Source organism: Mandrillus leucophaeus, unplaced genomic scaffold (genome assembly GCF_000951045.1).
Source record: "Mandrillus leucophaeus isolate KB7577 unplaced genomic scaffold, Mleu.le_1.0 Scaffold189, whole genome shotgun sequence".
NCBI lineage: Eukaryota > Metazoa > Chordata > Mammalia > Primates > Cercopithecidae > Mandrillus > Mandrillus leucophaeus.
Genome location: NW_012101909.1, coordinates 1,408,760 through 1,432,588, shown reverse-complemented (window position 1 = coordinate 1,432,588; position 23,829 = coordinate 1,408,760). Strand labels below are relative to the sequence as shown.

The following is a 23,829-nucleotide window of genomic DNA, read 5'->3' as shown; positions in this document are numbered from 1 at the left end:
TCACGCCTGTAATCCCAGCACTTTGGGAGGCTGAGGCGGGCGAATCACCTGAGGTCAGGAGTTCAAGACCAGCCTGATCAACATGGAAAAAACCTCATCTCTACTAAAAATACAACATTAGCTGGGCATGGTGGCACATGCCTGTAATCCCAGCTACTCGGGAGGCTGAAGCAAGAGAATCTCTTGAACCTGGGAGGTGGAGGTTGCGGTGAGCCAAGATTGTGCCATTGCACTCCAGCCTGGGCAACAAGAGTGAAACTCCATCTCAAAAAAAAAAAAAAATCGCAAAGGGTTTTTAAACCCCAACTTTGATCAGACATATATTACTTTTCTAAAGAATAGTACCCTACTTTGAAAGGTTTTCAAGTTCTCTTCCCTGGGGAATAAACGTCTTACACTCATATTTCTAAATAAAGGAAACTCAACATCCTAATCCATCAGTGTTCTAAGAACTCAATATTAAGATAATAAAGCTTTTGTTCCTGTTAAAGGTTAACCTATTTGAATAGAAATAAAAATCTTGGACCTCTGTTGCAAAATGTTAGCGGGGTGGGTTCGGTGCCAAGTCTCTTGCAGCCAAGGTCAAGTTGTCTCTTTTGCCTCCATAATAAGCACGTAATCCTGTTGTGCCTACAGCTTTTGAGAGCCATCCCCGTTGGAATTGGCCAAGTGTATGGCTGTGATAACCCCTGGACTGGAGGCATCTTTCTCACAGCTCTGTTCATATCCTCACCTCTCATTTGCTTGCATGCAGCAATTGGATCCACCGTGGGGATGCTAGCAGGTCTGTGTCCTCACTTCCCTGGGCTGTGAGGGGGTTAGAGCCTGGGGCTGGCTCCAAATAAAATGGTGACTTTCATCTTCAACACTACACCTGCTGATTCCTGTGAACTTTCCCTCCTTCTGTTGTACCCTGTTACTCTATTTTTGGTCTAGTCCCTTTATCCTCCTCTGAGCTACAGCTGCCCTCAAGAAAGGCTTTGGTGTTAGTCATTTACACCTTAGTATAAATTTAAAGTTTGGGAGAAGTTTCTTCCAGGCATATTTACATGTTAAGTCATCTCCAGTGACAACAAGAAAGATTTGTTCTCCATTAGAGAATTAAGGTATCGATGAAGGAGAGGTTCTCTTTCTTGGCAGGGGAAGGATATTCTCTGGGCTGTTTAAATCAGACTTCTGTCCTTACTCAAAGAAGCTCTTCAACCCATGCCAGCTTAACTGCTAGTATTCATGGGACTCTATGGCCATTTGTTTCCTTTAGATGTTTTTTTCACAGAATAAAGCCATAAGTCCTTTTTGTATAACTACCTAAGAAGATAACTGGCTCTGGGCTTTGAGGACTGTGGTAGGTTTCAGGGCCAGCAGATGGACCCCATAAGACCCTAGACTCAACCCTGATGCCTGCCTTCTCTCACAGCGCTCAGTATTGCGACGCCCTTTGACTCCATCTACTTCGGCCTGTGTGGCTTCAACAGCACCCTTGCATGCATAGCGATAGGAGGCATGTTCTACGTCATCACCTGGCAGACGCACCTCCTCGCCATCGCCTGCGGTAGGTACTGCCCACAGAATTCCCTGATGACCTCAGATGAGACCTTTTTCTATCCCAGCAAAGAAAACCACCCTAAGAAAATTCTGCTACTCCCCCAAATATGGATGGGAGGATTTGTTTCCTTTATAAAAGGGTTTTTACATAAAACTGTCTTCCATGGTTATTTAGTAATTAATAGATTAAACGCTATTTTCACCGAATACACAATGTTCAGTCACATGAAGACAGTGGTGGAGGTTTGGGTGTTGTTCCTGGGCTGTCTCCTATGATTGCTACTCTCCTGGCGGGGGTTGGAGCAAACTGACCGAGCAACTCTTATGCAGGTTACTCCTTACATATGGAATTGGGTGATTTACATCATCTACAGCGTTTCACCTTAAGCATTCAAACATTAGCTGTGGCCCTTCAAATGACCCCTGTTTGTTATGTATTGGTTCAGAGTCCCAGGAAATTAGATCAACTCTAACAAGTTGTTAGATTTATATGTCCTCATCCTTGACCATCCTTTATTTCTTGATGTTATATGAACAGAAACCAAACAAAACTCCTTTTAAGCAAAACGTTTAAAACTGAAGTTCTATTTCAGTACATCCGTAGACTCTGTGAACGTTATCTATATAAACTTATTTTATTTTTTTGAGATGGAGTCTCGCTCTGTCACCCAGGCTGGAGTACAGTGGTGCGATCTCGGCTCACTGCAAGCTCAGCCTCCCAGGTTCACACCATTCTCCTGCCTCAGCCTCCTGAGAAGCTGGGACTACAGGCGCCGCCACCACGCCTGGCTAATGTTTTTGTATTTTTAGTAGAGACGGGGTTTCGCTGTGTTAGCCAGGATGGTCTCGATCTCCTGACCTCATGATCCGCCCACCTCGGCCTCCCAAAGTGCTGGGAATACAGGCGTGAGCCACTGCACCCAGCCTATAAACTTATTTTTAAAAATACATTTATAATAAAAATTTTCCAAATATTCTTGCTAGGGAAGATATTCTGGATCAGCTATGGCCATATATTTGTTTCCTTAAGATAATTTGTATATATATTTTCTTTTGCATTTTATGACAGTCACCACAAACTCTAAACAAGATACGAAGGGTAAAGCTGCTGTCTTTTTCATTTGCTCTTCTTAAAATTATGTTTTGCTACCCCAACCTAAGGCCAGCACACTGTAGTTACTTTAAAAAAAAAATAGTAGCTGTCATATTGCCCAAATAAAAGGTAGCCATTCACCTAACACCCACTATGAAGTAGGAATTTTAAATACCTCGTGTCTCTACCTTTAACACTAATTCTCCAAGGTTGGTATTACTATTCGTATTTTACAAACGAGGAAAAGTTGTGTCAAAGAGCAAGACTAAGGTGAGACAAGGGAGACAGCTGGGATGCAAAATTTAAGGAGGTGCTTACTCTCAGGGTCAAGCAAGTGATGACCCTGACATATCCCCGTGACCCTGAGAGTGAAGGCCACCTGAAATTTTGCACCCCAGGTGCTTCACTCACCTCCCCAAGTCCCAGCCTTGTCAAAGAGGTGAAGCGGCTCAACTGCGTAGTAAAAGACAAGGCTGAGACATGAAGATAGGTCTTCCTCAGTCCAAACTCAAACTCCCCGCCCCCTTTTCCAGCATGGCACCTCTCTCTGAAGCCTCTCATAAACCAAGGCGCACTCATTGGCTTCAATGAAACTGAGTCACATCATCTTCCAAAAGTGCCAACAGGCCTGATGACTTCAGGAAACATGAAAATACACTAAAGTGAATTTTAAGCCCTTTTAGGTGGATCCTTGAACTTTCAGACAGACTACACAGTAATAATATCTGACATTTATTGGTTTTCACCAAAGCACTTTTCCAAATATTACTTCATTATATCATTTTAAGAAGCTGAAAACTCCAGCTCTATTTCGTAGCCATGGTGCCTGAGGCTAAGGGAGGTAAAAGGACTTGCCTGTGGGCAGAGGTAGAGTCAACCCTCCTTCTACAAGTTAAAGAAAGATCTGGAAGCATCCAGTGATATACTTATAGACCAAAAATGGGAAAGCAGTCTATAACATATACAAGTAGAGTTTGGGGGGCATTTCATTGTTGGTGCTGTTTTGAGACAGGGTCTTACTCTGTTGCCCAGACTGGAGTGCAGTGGCATGATTACGGCTCACTGCAGCCCCAACCTCCCGGGCTCAAGTGATCCTCCCACCTCAGCCTCCTGAGTAGCTGGGGCTATAGGCATGCACCACCATGCCCAGCTAATTTTTATATATATATTTTGTAGAGACAGGGCTGCACTGTTTCCCAGGCTGGTCCTGGGCTCAAGTGATCTGCCCACTCAGCCTCACAAACAAATGTTTTTATAGGTTCAATGAAAAAAAGAAGTTGAGGCCATCTAGAAAATCTGGAACGTGTAGTCAAGCTTACTTGTGTGTAGGGCCCATTGATAGGCAACCAGGAGGTAGTGAGAGCAGGAGGGAATGATAGCTCCTTCACAGGCAGAACAGCCCCACTGGAAATAAATGTCACTGTTAATATTTTAATTTAAATTAACTTTAACTTCTTAATAGGCTGGCATTTTTACATGATCTGAAACTAGACCTATGCCTAAGTTCCTTCCTTCCATAAAAATGTCCCAATGACAAAAATTCTAAATGCTCAGCTATCTTTAAAATCAGTCATCATTTATATTATTAAATTGGTTTGGGCCTCATCCCATTAAAAGTTAAAAGTTTGAATGCTAGAAATGAAAAGTCAAGGAGTCCTGAAATTTTTAGATTCAGAGTCAAGACTGTGCCACTCTAGGCTCTCTTAGTGGCCGACGAACTCCATGTAAGATCAGAGCAGGTGGCCCGGTTGGGGAGTCGGTGGGGGGCATAGCGGGGTGGGCAGGTGGCTACATCTGGAGCCTGGAGCTGTAACTTCTGTCCAGAGTCTCAGAGGACAAGGATGTCTAGGATACCAGCTGGGAAAGGACATTACAGGATATCCCTGGATACCAACTCCAAGTTCTGCTTATTCACTAAGGAATATTCATGTTCAACAAACAAATCTTAAATGCCCAAATTATGTCAGATATTACCCTGGTGGTTCTCAACCAGGGGTGATTTTCCCCTTCCCCAGGAACATTTGGCAATGTCTGATGACATTTTTGTGTGTCATACCTGAGGCTGGGGGAAGTGCTACTGGCATCTAATGGGTAAAAGCCAGAGATGCTCTTAAACACCCTACAATACACAGGACAGCGCACTACTATAAGGAATTGCCCCATCCAAGGTGTCCACGGAGCTGGAGCTGTGAAACCTTGGCACAGGCCATCTCATTTAATCTTCCCTCCAGCCCTGTAAAGTGTGTGGATGATATTAATACCCCCATTTCACAGATGGAGAAATGAGGCTAAGGGAAGCTAAATACATTGCTTGAAGTCAGGTCTGCCTGACTGTAAAAGACTGTGCTCTTTTCAGGACACCACACTGTTTCCTGAAGCCAGTGCTTTCTCTACCAGTGAAAAAATTCAAGCCCAGAACGGTTAGGCCCTTTTCCAACATCACACAGTCAGTGATGGATAAGACAGGCCAGGTGGCCAGGCATCCTGTCACAAAGGTTCCTTCCACCACAGCCTGCTCTGCACATCATCTGAGACGGACAGTTCTCCCTCCAGCCCAGGCAGGCTGCATGTCTCATTTCGTCTTCCTTCTTCTAGCCTTCCTCCTCTCTCCCAACTCTGCAAGCCCTACAGCCACACAGGAGTCCACGCGGGGTTTTCAGAGGATTTTCCTGCTAGTAACACCACCAAATTTGATAAAATAGCAAATATCAGTGGGGGAAGAGGGAGAGAGAATGAATCCTTTGGCTCTGGATTCCAGGGAAGATGGATGGAGTTGGAATCTTCCATTCTTCACAGACCAAGCCCAGAGTCCCTCTCGGGCCATCTGGCTCCCCTTTATCCTGGGGCCTTGGTGGTGCTTGGTTTGCCTCTGTCTTTTCAACCTCAGATCTGAGAGGCGGGTTAAGAGCCCACTCGCAGAGCCAGATGGCTGGGGCTGTGCCACTGGTTAGCCATGTAATCCTGGGCAAGTTGCTTGAACTCTCAATGCCTGATACTCACAGTGCCCAACTCCTACAGCTGTGGTCAGGATCAAATTAGATCATTTGTGAACATGATGAGAATAATGCTGACACATAGGAAATATCCAGTAAGCGCTAAGCTCTATTATCTCTAGTTAAGTGATGAGGATTCAGCAAACACAAAGGATGGCATGGGCTCCTGTTTGCTCTCAGAGAATAAGCTGCCTCATGTGACCCATGATGCCCATTGACAGCCGCACACTCCACTTCATATAACTCATGGAACTCATTCTCTTTCGTTTGTTTGTTTGCTGTTTTTTGAGACCAGGTCTTGCTCTGTCACCCAGGCTAGAGCACAGTAACTAGCATGATCATAGTTCACTGCAGCCTCAAACTTCTGGGCTCAAGCCATCCTCCTGCCTCAGCCTCCCAAGTAGCTGAGATTACGGGCACATGCCACCACACCCAGTTAATGTTTTTGGTTTTTGTAGAGATGATATCTTGCTTTGTTGCCCAGACTGGTCTCAAGTGATCCTCCCGTCTCAGTCTCCCAAAGTGCTGGGATTACAGACATGCACCACCGCTCCCGGCTGTGTAACTCATTCTTTAATCTCATCTACTCTTCCACCTTGAATCTCCACCTCCAAAACAAAAGAGACTTCTCTAACTGAAATATAGGCCAAACAGTCATGTTATTTCACCTCTCTGAGTCTCAGTTTTCTCATGTGTGAAATGACGACAATAATAGTGCTTACACTGTAGGAATGCTGAAAGCTATGGTAGTATTGCTACTAGCTGGGCATACAATAACACACTAATAAAGGTCAGCTCTTGTTAATATAATCCTAAGGACAACTGGGATGCTCTCAGTGAGAAATGAAGGGTTTGGAAGCAAAGGCCAATTACACTAGCACATTTTAATAGCTTCTCCCCTGTTGCTGACACTGGGCTCATTCCCAGTGGTCAGCCTCATCGTACCTTCTATAGGGGCTACACGACAAGGCACTGGGCATGTCGAGTCTTCCTCAAGCTTTCAGAATGCTGCTCTTCCCTAGAAACCCATATTATGTTAATAACTTGTGATGAAATATTCCAGTAGGGAGTTCTGGGATTCACTTGCCTTCACCGTATAGTAAAATTTTCATTTATGGTTTATGCTGTTAAATGTTCCTTTACTGGAATGCAAGGTGGTGGGACCCAAGAGAACTGTAACAGCTCAATTCTGGCCCTTTTTAACAAGTTCATCTGCTGTCTTCGCTGCGCCGGCATTTGCATGGAATTTAACACTTTTAAAGCTGCCAAGGAATGGAAACATAACTCAAATTTTTAAAAAATCTTAGAGATAGCATTTGTGGCATAAAATTGATGGGAAGAGAATATGTAGAGCAATCTCGAGGTGCTATTAAATAGTTACTGGTCTATTTCTTGTTTTTTGTTTTTTTTTTCCTAGCACTGTTTGCTGCCTATCTGGGTGCTGCCCTGGATAACATGTTATCTGTGGTGAGTCGACACAGGTTCAGAACATGCCTACAACATCCTTCCTGGTGTCCTCTTGGTTTCCCCCAAACCTGCAGAAAACTTCTCTCCTCTAAGAACCATTCCCCAGTTCATCTCCCTCATTTCAAGTCACACTACTCACTTTAGCACCTGCTAGGCAGAGGGAGCCAGGCCCCAAAAGTTTACCTTTCAACTATGGGCCAATCCATTCCTATCATCAGTAGGCCAGGAGCTCCTTAGAGGACAATTTGAGGAGCATTATCTTGTAAATCAAATTCCTCTCTATCGTCTTCTGTAAATATTTTTAAATATTTATTATTTAATTTGTGTGTGTCTGCCCAGCTAGCTTGTGAGCCAGCATATATCCTTGCCCCATGGCAACTAACCAGCTCCCCTCCATAGAAGAAGGGGAGTCAAGCCCCAGCCAGGCCAGAGAGAAGCCAGAGCTGAAGCTTAAGATCACGGGCCAGTCTGGGAACCCCTTCCTCATCTGGGCTCCAGTAGGGTGATGTGTGAGGTCAGGAGGAGCCCATGCTGGCCCCCAACCCCAGTGCAGAGGGCTCAGGGCCCCACTTGCAGGTGGTGCCTCCCCTTTTTAGATAAGGGTACAAGGGCACACTTTGCGCGGACAACCAGGAGGAGTCCAGGTGATCCTGTGGATAAGGAGGGGGTGGGCATTCTAGTCACACCTGCCTAAATCTCTCCCTTACCTTTAGTGAAAATAGGTGGTTTGGACTTAGCATAGGAAGGAATTTTTCTAAGCAGTAGAATGTGCCTTCCCTGATACTATCCTGTCTTCCCCAGTGAACTAAATCTCTTTTCTGGGCCTCATTGTATTTGTGCACACCTCAGCTAAACACTTGATGTTGTACAGTTTTGTGATGAGTCTAGTACTCATTGTACTAGATGCAAAAGACACTTCTCCAACAGGGGCTAATGGGAGGAGACACAGGATGACCATAGTTCCTAGAGTTAGAAGTCTAACCTGGCCAGAAACACAGCTTCTGACAAAACACAGCTTCTATAAAAGGCATATTATGCTTTGATGACTTCTACATGAGGGCATATTAGCCCAACTATTAGGGTTCCCAGTGGCTGCATTTTGAAGATTGTGTGTTCACCTGTTATAATGCAGATGAATAGCACTGGCATGATTTTATTTATATTGGTCATCAATGAAGTATCTTCGTCAATGCCCATAAAGCAGCCCCTCCTGTCCCCAGGGCTGTAGGTGATTGATAAGGGCTGATTAAAACAGCACAAGCACCTGATATGACCAAGGCTGATCTGTGTTCTTTCCCCCCAGTTTGGATTGCCACCCTGCACTTGGCCCTTCTGTCTCTCAGCTCTCACCTTCCTGCTCCTGACGACCAACAACCCCGCCATCTACAAGCTCCCGCTCAGCAAAGTCACCTACCCAGAGGCCAACCGCATCTACTACCTGTCCCAGGAGAGAAACAGAAGGGCATCAATCATAACAAAGTACCAGGCCTACGACATCTCCTAAGTTTCCCTCTCTAAAACACATCACTGTAAATTCAGCCTTCAGCAGGCAGTCCAGGTCCCCAGGATAAGAGACCATTTAGCCTTCCCTTCGGTCTGCTCTGGGACTCTCTCCCCAAACACAAAGAAACATGTATGTAGTCACCATTCCAGAACCTCTCTTTTCTAAGATGCACAACACTGTTCAAAGATATGTTTAGTTGAAACTTTATACCCATAGTTTGTTCCATAAGAGCTCCCTTTGAGGGGAACTTGCCCTCTTCTGTGAAATAAGCCTCATCCTTAAAGAGAAGTCACCAAGAAAGGGATAGAGGTCAGCGACATGGTCACACAACTCGGTCATTTAATATGGAAAGCACAATACCAGGAGCTGTGCATTAGCCCGGAAGGCAAGAGGGCTGGTTCTGCCCCAGCTCTGCTGCTAATGAGCCCCTACCATGTTGAGCAAGTCCTTCCCCGCTCTCCGCCTCAATTTCTTAATCAGTTTCGTGACAGGGAGGGATGTGAAAGTCCTTTCCACCTCAGAAGTGTTGATTATTCTCTCTCTTCTATAGTCTGATGAAATCAGCATGACAACAAGTAATTACTTTAAGTCAAGGATGGAAGGGTTACCCGAGAAGAGGCAGGAGAATGTTAACGTTCTATAAAGTTTTATTTTTGGGTTATGGGAAGATGCTCTCCAGACTTGGGGTTAGGAATCTAAATTCACTGAAAATGCCAATGTGCTTTCCTTTACATTACAGAAATATTTCCGGAGTTGTCAGATGAAAACTGATCTGTATCAACACTCAAATCATGTTATAAACAAATGTGTTTCCCTTTGTAATATTCATGATCGTACTCTCATTAAACTGTTTAAATTTGCAAGTCAGCATCAGGGTTTTCTTAAAATGGGGCTCACCTAGAGGTTCACACATTGCTTACTTGAGGGGTTTTCCACGGTCAAGCACGTGCCTGAAAAGAGACAACGATGGGCTCAAAATCATCAGAACAGGTTTGATTTGCTTATGGAGTGAATTACACAGAAATGACCTTGGATATGGTTTTCTGTTTGAGTTGAAGCACAGATTGCTAATAACCCATCTCACTATTTAGGGTAGAGTCTGTTAGCTTTGTGCCCCCAAATTACAAATCAAGCCAGTCTTGAGTGGCTAGTAACGCTTGTTTAGTCAACTCTGGTTATAGTTTCAAGCTCCTGAGCCACAAACCTTCTTTGTGGAACTCCATGTGGCCGGACCTTCCCACCCCTTCTCCAGGGGGAATGAACCTCTCATAGTGCCACAGTGGGGCCTCCCACCACCCCCCAAACACACACGCACTCCCAGTTTAGTGTCATGGAGATGAGGACATAAAAGGGAATGTGGGGGAGGAGAGGCAGGAACAGACCCTCTATAACCACAGATTTAAAGAAAGAATTACATTTTACCAAATGTAATTCATTTAGAAAAAGTTAATTTCTATGTTTACCTTTTCTCAGTCTGCCCCCAAGATACTGGCCATCTTTTAGCAGCCCAAGAGCACTGGGTGGCATATTTCTCTTCAACATCATATCTAGCCCATACGACTTCTCCAGGAAAATGCAGCCCTTAAGGGTAGAAACAAATCCTCCACATAGAAAAAGCGAGTCACACTCCAGAGGCTACCTCTGAGTTTGCAATCACACCTTGAGGCCAAGAAGGTCTCAGGCTGTATTTTAATGACCATGGAATTAGTGCTCTCTGAGGATTAAGCATCCAGGAATTTCACCAGAAGGCTGTTTATGCTCACAGCTCACTCAGTTGCCCCAGAACCTCCAAATGATGACATACAACTATTAAAGCACCAGTTTTCATGCATTTTCCACCAAAGTGTTATAATCTGGTTTTATTAAGAGCAGGAAACCCTTCACGTGCATGCTGTTCTGGTTATTGACCGCTAATAAAGCCCTTCAGCTGTTCTAAGTATTCCAATATCCTCGGCTATAAAGCAAGCTTAGTTGGCCCACGATACTAAGCAAAGTAGAAATAGATGGGGTAGAAGAATTTGACCTATGAAAACATATAAGGTCTACAGAATACCAAAGTAGCCAGTCTAGTCCAGCACTTCAATTAAGCATCAACAGTGGAGAGCTGCAGCCGGTTCCACCAGCTCCTGCGAACCCACTACGTGAGCACATTTCTCCCCATGCCATTCAGTGACATCACATTGATAGCTTGAAACCGGCCACAGTGGGAGTATTTACATCACAGAAATCAGCAAACTCTATAAATCTGGGCATGCACACAAGACACCAACACGTGCTTTACGAGCGCACATACAAACAACAACACAAAAAGGTATACAGGAATGTGAGAGGGAAAAGGGAGCAGGGTATAAAAATAAAAGGACAGGGCTAGGCGGGGTGGCTCACACCTGTAATCCTAGCACTTTGGGACGCCAAGGCAGGTGGATCACCTGAGGTCGGGAGTTCAAGACCAGCCTGACCAACATGGAGAAACCCCATCTCTACTAAAAATACAAAATTAGCTAGGTGTGGTGGCACGTGCCTCTAATCCCAGCTACTCAAGGGGCTGAGGCAGGAGAATCGCTTGAACCCAGGTGGCAGAGATTGCGGTGAGCAGAGATCATGCCATTGGACTCCAGCCCAGACAAGAGTGAAACTTCATCTCAGAATGAATGAATGAATAAATAAAATACATAAAAGGACATACACACCTATGTATCCCAGAGAAGGGCCTTACATGGGCCCGTGAAGATACGCTGGGTACCAAGGCACATGATTAACTCAACTGTCGGGGAAATTTTTCAGATGAGTGGGGCAGAGTGCGTGCCACATATATGAACACATACATGCACAAGTTTTTTTTCCTTCATTGAACTAGCCCATTGATGGCACATAATAGCCCTGAGAAATAGCAACTGAGTAATTGACTGAAACACCCTCCTACCCCTCTGTCTCAATGGAGCTGCTTTTCTATTCTCTCTACAGAATAAATTCTGTAGACTCTATTGGCTGGAATTTGAAAACCGTTTCACGCACACAACAACGTACTTATAACAGATACACAGGCTCTCAACTAGGTCAACTGACTTGCCTCCAGAACTTACTGCCTGTAGCCTCCTCCCAAAACACATGTGTAGGGTTCAGGAAAAGAACTTTTCAGAGTGGTGCATGGTATCTAGCCCTCAGCATTCCATCATTTTATGAGCAATAACTTCAAGCCCCTTTTGCAAACAGTCTTCTACAACCATCCTTTCCTTACAGAGCCTTTGTTATTCAGACATTTAAACTATGTAATGTTCTCAGGTGAGGAGCAGGTAGATCGATGGTAGATTGGTTCTCAAACTCGAGTATGTATCGGAATCACCTGGAGACCTTATTTAACACACGTTAGTGGGCCCTATTCCAAGACTGTCAGTCAGTGGACCTGAGGCAGGGCCTGAGAATTTCCTTTTCTAACAAATTCTCCACAGATGTTGATGCTGTGGGTCTAGGAGCCCATACTTTATGAGATAGACTTAGAAATAGGATGCTGCCTCCACTGATTTATTTTCCTTTCATTGCATATTGTAATTCACTGGTTGCAAATCTAAGAATAGACACACTGGTTGTGCATCTACGAATCATCTGCAAGGCTTATTAAAACACAAATCCCTGGGCCTCAACCTCAAAGATTTGGATTCACTAGATCTGGGTGGAACCAAAAATCTGTGCTTCTAACAAACTCTCAGATTATACAGATGTGGCGGGATCCAAGTTCAGAGGTCATTGCACAGGTTCTTACTCTCGGCTAGATTAGGATCCTCTGATTCTGATGCCAGGCCCTACCTCAGGTCAATTAAGCCAGCAATGGGCCTGGGCACAGGTAATTTTTTAAAGCTCCTGGGGTGATTCTAACATGCAGCTGGGATGGGAAAACAACTGTGCTGCCTATTTCTTGGGCCCCAACTGTTTCTAATTTGAGTCACTCTTCAGCCCCTCGTTAACCCCAGTCCCTATCCTCAGTCCCCAGGTGGGTTTGGACCTGCCATGGGATGCAGTGAGAAGCGCTGGGCACTGAGGCAAGAGGAGCACAGACAGCACAGAGAATCCTCTAAAGTGAAGTTTGTCTCTTTCTCACTGTTGTTGGGGGCTCACCCTGCACCTCAAAGAAGACTAGATTAAAAAAAAAAAACCACTAACCAGTAACATCCGGCTCAGTTCGCTGAGCACAAAAACAAGGTTTTGCTTTGGCCCTAGAAGCCTGCTGAGTGAGTGCCTCGGCACTAGAAAAGAGGAGCAGGGGATTGTCCGGAGTTCCTCCAACCACGCTGCTCTCAGTCAGGCAGCACAGGCACCCGCAGAGCTGGCTAGAGGTCAGAGGCGTGGCCCCAGTGAGAAACAGCAGGTATGCCCTATGAGCAGGTAGGATGGGGTTAAGGGCTGGCCTGGAATGAGGGCAGAAGGTGGAAGTTGGGGGGAATGGTGATGACAGCAGTTGTTGCAAGAGGGCAAGCCGGTGGGCAGGCAGTGGGTGTAGAAAAGCAGCTCCATTGAGACAGGCATGCAGGGAGCCCTGTGCAGGCAGACATCTGCGGTCAGGGGTGAAGGAGGTGGAGAAAAGCAGAACATGGAGCCATGTAGAGAGCAGGTACTAGTGGCCAGCTGGCACTGTAACAGGAAGAGAGCAAAAAAAAAAAAAAAAATTAGCAGTTTTGGAGGTGGGGTGAGGCTCCACCCCTCTGTGAACTGCCCGGTGGGGCCAGCGCTGGGCTGGGACAGGGATGGGGTAGCTTTCAATCCTTTCCCCAGTACTTGCTTCTGGAGGGGTCAGTCTGGGTCACTAGGATCCACGTGTCACTTACAGCATGGCCTGAGCAGTAGTTGTAAAGGGTGTCATGGGATGGGGAGATGGGCAAGTCAGGCACTACAAATTATAGCAGAGCATTACAAATCCTGGTGCCCAGGCAACAGCCCAGACCAGCTCTATCAGAATCTTAGGGGCGGCCCACGCCTGGGTGATTTCCAAAGCTCCTCAGGGGGCCCCCTCTGTAGAAGCTGTGGGGGGCACTCGGTGCTGTGCTGCACTATGCAGGGCCGCAGGGAGAAGATTCTCTAAAGAGCTCTCAAGTGGGAGGAGCCCCAGGCAGCATGATTTTGTCAAGTGGAGATTGTCTCTGTCCCTGGGGTCAGAGGAGACCTGCAACCGTGCAGTTCTTAACCTCTGGATCTGGACAAATGTAAGCTTTGCTCTTGGCCCCTCTAAAGACCTGTGAATCCTATTCTGCTCATCTGTGTGTCGTTCTTGTTTTTAAGCTTCCAGAGAGACACTGATGCTTAGCTAGTTTCTAACCCTAGCATACAGCAAGATGGAAAGCTCAGGACACAAGATTAAAGTGACAATCTGGAGGGCAGGACAGGGACTCTGGGCTGTGGCTGGAGCTGGGCCACAAGCCGCCTTCAGGGGCTGACTTCCTGTTCTCCCAGGCCCCACCGTGGCTCCTTGGCCTTAGCCCCAGGTTCTCAGCATGAACAGACTGTGAGCTCCTTGTGAACAGGGATGAATTTTGTACATTCCCCTAACTGGAGCCTCTCTCCCCAGGGGCAGTGAATGAGTGAGTGAGTGACAGACACAGTTATCCTAAAGTAGGTTCTCCAAATTATGTCCAGCAAAAAAGAGGCATTGCCTTCTCTGTTGTTATCTGTCCTCCTATCAGTGTCTCACAAGTCTTAATAGCTTTTGAACAAGTGGACCCATATTTACATTTTGTACTGGGCCCCATGAATTACGTAGCTGGTCCTGCGCTGAGCTCCTGGTGGCAACTGGAGCCTGCTCTCCCATGGCTGCAGCATCAAAGATCCCTCTGGGCTAGTTCTCTGCTTTAAAGCTCCTTCCTCACTCATGACAGCATGAGAGAGCAACACAGAACCGCAATATACACAGAGCCTCACTTGTGAGGTACTCACTTGACAAGCATCCCAGGGAGCAAAGGAAGTGCACCTTCCACCCTGAAGACCCAGCACACCCAGGCTCCATGGTGCAGGGACTGGAACAAACCAGGATGGCACCCAGCAACCAAACTATTTGTGGATTTTCCAGCTGGAGCAAAGGAAAGACCGAGACAGACCTCTACTCATAATCAGCTCGTGAAACTCCCTACTGGAGAAAGGCAGAAAGAGCAGCCGGACTTTTGTCCATCCCTGCATACCACCCTGGGGGCTCTTTGAATCAACGTTTAGCTGGATTTCACCCAATCACAAGCGTGTGTGAGCGCGGAGTACCACCATGACTTGGCTTCCTGCCCAACACATCATACCACAACCTGTTGAGTAACCCATCTTCCCCACCACGTTATAACCTCTGAGGGGACAGATTATGTATCTTCATGGCCCCCATCTCCAGGCCTGGCACGCAGCAAATGCTTGATACATATTGACTGACAGATGGATCCCTCCCTTCAGCATCCCTGTAAACCTGAAATTGATTCCAGGAGGTGTGTACTAAGCGAGGTAATGTTTAACCAAAATGCAGATTCTAGCACCTCCCCTGAACCCCAAGATAATGGGATTCAGTAAGTGATGGGGTATCTGCATTTTTACCTGCATCGCAAGTGACTTAAGGCCAATTCTCCTGACTGTCTGAAGAACTGAAGGAGGCAGGTAGAGAGAGGGGGCATCAGCACAGGAATTTGAGTAGAATTCACGTAGAAGCCCAGGACATGATTGCATGAGTGGCCGTGGGTCAGTGGGCAGCTTGCAAATCCAGTCATTGTAAGGCCTTATCCTAGGAAGGCCCTGACGGGGACTGCGGATGGGGGTGTAGGGTCAAGGCAGGTGGCTACCATCTGCCAAGAGCAGCAGCAGACCTGCGGCTGGCTCCATGGCCTCTGTGGTCCATGCCCACCCTCCCTCCTTACCATCACAGCAGTCGCCCAAATGGCCCAGAGAGGAGCTCGTGGGAACCACACTTACTGTTGACACTGGGAGAAAAGAATGGAAATATGATTTGGCATAACTTGAGGGACATATAGTTTGTGCCTTTCACACCCGAAAAACCTCAGTTTACGTCCCTTATGAATGTCTTAGTAGCTTCTGTATTCTTTAAGAAAACTGTAGTTTTTACATAAAATTTAATCTTGACCATATACTTCAACATTTAATTTTATGTTATCTGGTATCACCTGTCACCTGGGTGAAGGGTTTTATTTGCTCAGCAAGGTGGGAAACTCTAAGGTCAAAGACCTCATCTTACAATTACTTGAACACAACATACTTTGGAGACCAAACACATTACTGAGCACAGGATATCCTTGCTGCTTGATTCACTTACTATTTGAACTCCTGGTTCTGAGACCGTTATCCGAGAAGAATAAAAGGATGCTGGATGTGCTTCCATGGAGAGACAAAACTGTCTGAGTTTTCTAAGGGCTAAGGCTAGGGAGGAGACAAAACTCTTCTTCTAAAAGTTTCATAGCTTTAGTTCTTATATTTAGGTCTCTGATCCACTTTGAGTTAATTTTTGTGTATGGTAGTAGAGTCCTCAATCTTCTGCAAGTGGATATTCAGTTGTCCCAGCACTGTTTATTGAAAATACTATTCTTTTTTGCATATGGGATTGTTTTTCAGAATCTAGAAAAATCTTTAGTTCTCATTCCTCTTGCTCTAAGGTAGTATTTCTGTAACTCATCAGTCAAGGATCTTAATAAATACATATCCAAAAGAAAAAATTTTAAATAAGAAAAAGTCATATGATCCAAGGAGATCCAGGTACATTAAGCCAAATAAAGTTAAACATCTTTCATACCATTGGCTTCTCAAAGACTTTAATGCCAGTGTGCTTTTAATGAATCACTTATCCTTCTTTTACCAGAGAAGGCTGTGTGTGTGTGTGTGTGTGTGTGTGTGTATGTCCACATATTAACATCTCTAGGAGTATACTTCCAAACACCTCAGGTTTTGGAATCTTTCTTTTGCAAGAATAGACTTACTGACTTGAACACTATTGGGTTGTTTTAATTTCATCTTGGAGAGTTAGGCTAACAGGATGGTTGGGGTGTGTGTGTTTTGTAGAATTGTAGCTTTTATCTTTAACTTAACCAGGGCAAAGCAGAAATAACACAATAAACTATGAATTCCTCTGGGGTTTTATTTAGAAACTGAATGTAGAAGCCACAATTTTAGTTTGTTTCTGAAGTGCCATTTTTCTTAAACTGAAATATTAATGAGTGTGTTGTTGTTTTGTTTTACTTTTTGAAAGTGTGGTCCAAGAACCACCTCAATCAGAATCACTCAGGTGTAGTTAAAAAGCGCAGATCCCTAAGGCCCCTTCAGACCTAATACTCAGAAACACTGGGGCTGGAGCCCAGACTGCACCCCCCGACCCCGGGATCCCTGGTGATTCCTGTGCACATTGAAGTTTGAAAAGCATGCTTTTCCTTGAAATTAAGAGACAGTGAACCCAGTTATCTGCAAAGAGATAGGGGACAGAGACTGACATGCACCTAGGACCAAGATGGCTCTTTCTGTACCTTTGTCCCTTGCCTTCTTCATCTGCACTGCCCACCTTCTGTGCCCTTTTGCATGCTCACACATCCTCCCTTATGATCAATGGACTTGAGCACACTGCTCACTCCTTGGCTTATGAAATCTTCACGGTGTCAGCAGAGGGCGCCAGAGCCCCTCCAAAAGCCATGGAAGGTTCCATTTGCTCGTTGCCCTCCTTTTGCATTCCAGGCTTTTGCATTCTATTCTAGGCATCTAATTTTCCAGGCTTAGGCCTGTCTCCTGCCTCACTGATTTTCAAAGGGACATTGGATCTCAGGAGAGTGCACAGCTGCTAAGAAACGCACTGATTATGGGGCCTGGAAATTTATTTACTGCCTCTGAGCCCAAATTTCACATCCTAACAAGGAACTAATTTATTAGCCTGTTATTGTAATTGTAGTTCTTTTAATGGTTAAATGAGGTAACAGGTGAATGTGCCCACGAAGGTCAGCAGCCCTGTGACTGCCAGCACCCTCCCCTGCGACCAATGGTGCAAGTGTAAGCATAGACACTGGTTACCCTGCTCCCACCTGCACCCTGCCACAGGTACAAGTGCACACAGGAATGCAGCAGCTCTACTTCTGCTGGTACCCCATAAGCACCCTGCCACAGGTGCTAGAACACGTGAGTGAGCACAGATCCTGCTGCCACCACCCCAAAGAAGCACTTTGTCTGGCACCACCCATCAGAGGGTTGTGGCCAGTGGACCGGGAACACCTTGACCCCTCTGGTGCAGCAGGTTCCCAATCTCAGGGGGCCAGATAACAAAGCTGGGGTCGTGGTACCAGCTCTCCAGAGTTAGAGTCCACCAGGAGTGCTGAGCTGAGCCGTGCCCCTAAAATCTTCCAGAAATGAACCCAGTCAACTGAACCCACCTTATACCACAACGAAACCCCCAAGGGTTTCATAAAAGAAGAGAAAAGCAAAAAAAAAAAAAAAGACAAAAACAAAAAAAAAACCCAGATTGAACAGACAGCAACTTCAGAGGTTGAAGGGACATCAGCCCACACAGATGAGAAGGAATCAGCACAAGAACTCTGGCAACTCAAAATGCCAGAATGTCTTCTTACCTCCAAATGACCACACAAGTTCCCCAGCAATGGGGCCTAACTGGGCTGAAATGGCTGAAATAACAGAAAAAGAATTCAGATTATGGATAGGAACAGAGGTCACTGACATCCAGGAGAAAGTTGAAACCCAATCCAAAGAATCTAAGGAATATAATAAAACAATACAGGAGATAACATATGAAATGGCATTTTGAGGAGGAACCAAACTGATCTGATAGACATGAAAAACTCACTTCAAGAATTTCATAATATAATCACAAATATTAACAACAGAATCAACCAAGCTAAGGAAAGAATCTCAGAGCTTGAAGACCAGTTCTACAAAATGGACAAAAATAAAAAACAATAAAGAATAAATAAATAAAACCTCCAAGAAATATGGGATTATGTAAAGAGACCAAATATACAACTCCCTGGCATCCCTGAAAGAGAGAGAGAGAGAGAGAGAGAGAGAGAGACAGCGAGAGAGTGAGAGCGAGCACAGAGCACAAGCAACTTGGAAAACATTTGAGGATATCATCCATGAATATTTCCCCAACCTCACTAGAGAGGCCAACATTCAAATTCGGGAAATGCAGAGAACCCTTGCAAGATACTATACAAGATGACCATCCCTAAGATACAATAGTCATCAGATTCTTCAAGGTCAAAATAAAAAACAAAATGTTAAAGGCAGCTAGAAAGAAGGGGCAGGTCACCTACAAAGGGAATCCCACTAGGCTAACAGTGGCTCTTTCAGCAGAAGCTCTACAAGCCAGAAGCAACTGGGAAGCCTGTATTCAGCATTCTTAAAGAAAATAAATTCCAATCAAGAATTTTACATGCAGTCGAACTAAACTTCATAAGCAAAGGAAAAATAATATCCTTTTAGACAGGCAAATGCTCTTGGAATTCATTACCACCAGACCTGCCTCACAAGAGATCCTTAAGGGAATGCTGAATGTGGAAAGGCCATTACTGGCAACTGCAAAAACACACTTAGGTACTTAGACCATTGACACCATAAAGCAACCACACAATCAAGTCTGCATAATAACCAGCTAATAACAGAATGCCGGGATCAAATCCACACACATCAATATTAATCTTGAATGTTAATAGGCTAAATGTCCCAATTAAAAGGCATAGAGTGGCAAGCTGGATAAAGAAGTAAGACCCAAATATATGCTGTCTTCAAGAGACCCATCTCACATGCAATGGCATTCATAGGTTCAAAGTAAAGGGATAGATAAAAATCTACCAAGCAAAGAGAAAATAGAAAAAAGCAGAGGTTGCTATTCTAATTTCAGATAAAATAGTCTTAAAATCAAAACCAATTTTAAAAAGACAAAAAACATTACATGATAGTAAAGGGGTTTAATTCAACAAGAAGACCTAACTATCCTAAATAGACATGCACCCAACACAACCACCGAGATTCATAAAGCAAGTTTTTAGAGACCTAGGAAGAGGCTTAAATAGCTACACAATAATAGTGGGAGACTTCAACATCCCACTGAAAGTATTAGACATATCATCAAGGCAGAAAATGAACAAAGACATTCAGGACCCAATCTCGATACTTGACCAAATGGGCCTAACAGACATCTACAGAACTCTCCACCCCAAAATAACAGAATATGCATTTTTCTCATCTGCACATGGCACATACTGTAAAATCAATCACACAACCAACCATGAAACAATCCTCATCAAATTCAAAAAAATCCAAAATCATACCAAACACATCCTGAGATCACAGAGCAATAAAATAAAAGTCAATAGTAAGGGGCCGGGTGCAGTGGCTTACACCTGTAATCCCAGCACTTTGGAAGGCTGAGGCAGGTGGATCACCGGAGGTCAGGAGTTCAATACCAGCCTGGCCAACATGGTGAAACCCTGTCTCTACTACAAATACAAAAATTAGCTGTGTATGGTGGCACATGCCCGTAGTCCCAGCTACTCAGGAGGCTGAAGCAGGAGAATCACTTGAACCCAGGAGGCAGAGGTTGCAGTGAGCTGAGATCGTGCCACTGCACTCCAGCCTGGGTGAGAGAGCAAGACTCCATTTCAAAAAAAAAATAAAAAATAAATAAATAAATAAATAAACCTACTATGGAAATTGCTCAAAACCATACAATTACATGAAAATTAAACAACCTGCTCCTAAATGACTAGAGTACACAATAAAATTGAGGCAGAAATCAAGAAATTATTTGAAATTAACGAGAACAAAGATACAACATACCAGAATTTCTGGGACACACCTAAAACAGTGTTAAGAGGAAATTTTCTAGCGTTATCCTACATCAAAAAGTTAGATCTCAAATTAACAACCTAATTCACATCTAGAAGAACTAGAGAAACAAGAGCAAACCAACCCCAAATTTACAGAAGACAAGAAATAACTAAAATTAGAGCTGAACTGAAGTAAACTGAGATGTGAAAAACCATACAAAAGGTCAACAAATCCAGGAGTTAGTTATCTGAAAGAATAAATAAGATTAATAGCCTGTTAGCTAGATGAATTAAAAAAAAAAGAGAGAAGATCCAAATAAACACAATCAGAAATAACAAAGGGAGATTACCATTGACCCCACAGAAATGCAAAAATAAAACCCTCCAGCAATGGAGGGTTATAAACATTTCTATGCATACAAACTATAAAACATAAAAGAAATGGATAAATCCCTGGAAACATACAACCTCCCGAGATTGAACCAAGAAGAAACTAAATCTCTGAAGAGAACAATAGCAAGTTCTGAACTTGAATCAGTAATAAGAAGCCTGCCAACCAGAAAAAGCCCAGGAACAGAAGGATTCACTGCTGAATTCTACCAGATGTACGTAAAAAAGAGGTGGTACTATTCCTACTGAAACTATTCCACAAAAATAAGGAGGAGGAACTCCTCCACAACTCATTCAGTGAGGCCAGCATCTTCCTGATAGCAAAACCTGGCAGAGACACAATAAAAAGAGGAAACTTCCAGCCAATATCTTTGATGAACATAAATGCAAAAATACTCAACAAAATACTAGCAAACTGAATCCACCAGCACATCAAAAGGCTAATCCACCACGATCAAGTAGGCTTTATCCCTGAGATGCAAAGTTGGTTCAATATATGCAAATCAATAAATGTGATTCATCACATAAACAGAACTAAAAACAAAATGATCATCTCAATAGACACAGAAGTCTTTCAATAAAATCCATTATCTCTTCATGTTTAAAATCTTCAACAAACTAAGCATTAAGAAACTTACCTCAAAATAATAAGAGCCATCTATGACAAACCCACAGCCAACATCATACTAAATAAGCAAAAGCTGGAATAATTCCCTTTGAGAAACAGAGCAAGACAGGGATGCTTCTCACTACTCCTATTCAACATAGTACTGGAAGTCCTAGCCAGAGCAAATAGGCAAGAAAAAGAAAAGGCATTAATAGAAAAAGAGAAGAATTCAAACTATCTCTGTTTGCAGATGGTATGATTTTATACCTAGAAAACTCCATGGTTGCTGCCCAAAAGCTCCTAGATTTGATTAAAAAAAAAAAAAAACTTCAGCAAAGTTTCAGGATACAAAATTTAAGTACAAAAGTAGCATTTCTATACACCAACAATGTCCAAGCTGAGAGCCAAATCAAGAATGCAATCCCATTTACAATAACCACAAAAAGAATAAAATATCTAGGAATACAGTTAACAAGGGAGGTGAAAGATCCTACAGTGAGAATCAAAAACACTCCTCAAAGAAAGCAGAGATGACACAAACAAATGGAAAAATTTTCCGTGCTCATGGATAGGAAGAATCAATATTGTTAGAATTACCATACTGTTCAAAGCAATGTATAGATTCAGTGCTTGTATTTATCTATTCTCACATTTGCTATAAAGAAATACCTAAGACTGGGTAATTTCTAAAGATAAAAGGGTTTAACTGGCTCACAGTTCTGCAGGCTATACAGGAGGCATGGCAGCATCAGCTTCTGGGTAGGTATCAAGGAGATTTTACTCATGGCAGAAGGCAAAGCAGGAGCAGACATCTTACATGGCAGAATAAGGACCGAGAGAGAGAGAGTGAGGAGGTACCATGCACTTTTAAACAATCAGATCTCATGAGAACTCACTATTGTGATGACAGCTCCAAGGAGGATGGTATTAAACCATGAGAAACCACCCTCATGATCCAATCACCTTCCACCAGGCCCCACCTCCAACACTGGGGATTACATGTTGAATCATGAGATTTGGACAGGGACGCAGATCCAAATCATATCATTCCATCCCTGGCCCCTCCCAAACCTCATATCTTTCTCACATTGCAAAATCCCATCATGCCTTCCCAACTTTCCTGCAAAGTCTTAACTCATTCCAGCATTAACTCAAAAGTCCAAAGTCCAAAGTCTCATCTGAGACAAGGCTAGTCCCTTCTGCCTGTTAGCCTGGAAATGAAAAACAAATTAGTTACTTCCAAGATACAATGGACATTATAGGCATTGGGTAAATACTCCCATTCCAAAAGAGGGAGATCAGTCAAAAGAAAGAGGGAATAGGCCTCATGCAATTCTAAAACCCAGCAGGGCAGTCATGGGAAGATTCATCCCTGTGGGCTCACGAGGCAGGTTTATCCCTGTGGATTTGCAGGGTTCAGCCTGCAAGACTGCTCTTAAGGGCTGTTGTTGAGTGTTTGCAGCTTTTCCAGGTACACAGTGCAAGCCTTTGGTGGGTCTACCATTCTGGGATCTGGAGGACTCTCTTCTCACAGCTTGACTAGGCAGTGCCCCAGGGGGGTCTATGTTGCGGGGGGGCAGTCCAGCCCCACATTTCCATTCCACACTGCCCTAGCATAGGTTCTCCATGAGGTCTTTGCCCCTGCAACAGGCTTTTCCATACATCTTCTGAAATCTAGGTGGAGGCTCTCAAGCCTCAGCTCTTGCTCTCTGTGCACCTGCAGGCTTAACACCACATGGAAGTCACCAAGGCTTCTGGCTTGCACCCTCTGAAGCAGTGGCTCAAGGTGTACCTGGGTCCTTTTTAGACACAGTTGGAGTAGCTGGGATACAGGGTCCAGTGTCCCAAGACTGTGCAGGGCAGCAGGGCCCTGGGACTGACCCATGAAACCATTCTTTCCTCCTAGGCCTCTGGGCCTGTGATGGGACGGTCTGCTGCAAAGTTCTCTGAAATGCCTTTGAGGCCTTTTCCCCCATTGTCTTGGCTGTTATCATTTGGTTCCATTTTACTTATGCAAACTTCTGCAGGCTGTTTGAATTCTTCCCCATCAAAATGGGTTTTTCTTTCCTACCACATTGCCAGGCTGAAAATTTTCTGAACTTTTACACTCAGCTTCCCTTTTAAATATAAGTTCCAGTTTCAGGTCGTTTATTTGCTCACACATTGAGCATAGGTTATTAGAAGCAGCCAGGCTACTTCTTGAATGCTTTACTACTTGGAAATGTCTTCCCCCAGATAACTCATCATCACTCTCAAGTTCAAAGTTTCACAGATCCCTAGAGAAGGATCAAAATGCACCCAGGCTCTTTGCTAAAGCATAGCAAAAGTGACCTTTCCTCCAGTTGCCAATAAGTTCCTCATTTCCATCTGAGACCTCCGCAGCCTGGACTTCATTGTCCATATCACTCTTAGCATTTCAGTCACAACAATTTAACAAGTCTCTA

The 23,829-nt window shown here is 44.3% G+C and overlaps 1 protein-coding gene across 1 annotated transcript in view; it reads left to right on the top strand.

The window, feature by feature from the left end:
- SLC14A2 (solute carrier family 14 (urea transporter), member 2) overlaps positions 1-8,863 on the top strand; it is a 78,683-nt gene extending 69,820 nt beyond the window's left edge. Inside the window, exons 19-22 of the mRNA XM_011978092.1 lie at positions 637-784; positions 1,418-1,552; positions 7,049-7,098; positions 8,402-8,863. Coding sequence (XP_011833482.1) covers positions 637-784; positions 1,418-1,552; positions 7,049-7,098; positions 8,402-8,602 — 534 coding nt within the window. The 3' untranslated portion in view covers positions 8,603-8,863. The remainder of the gene's footprint in view (positions 1-636; positions 785-1,417; positions 1,553-7,048; positions 7,099-8,401) is intronic.
- Positions 8,864-23,829: the final 14,966 nt, after the last annotated feature.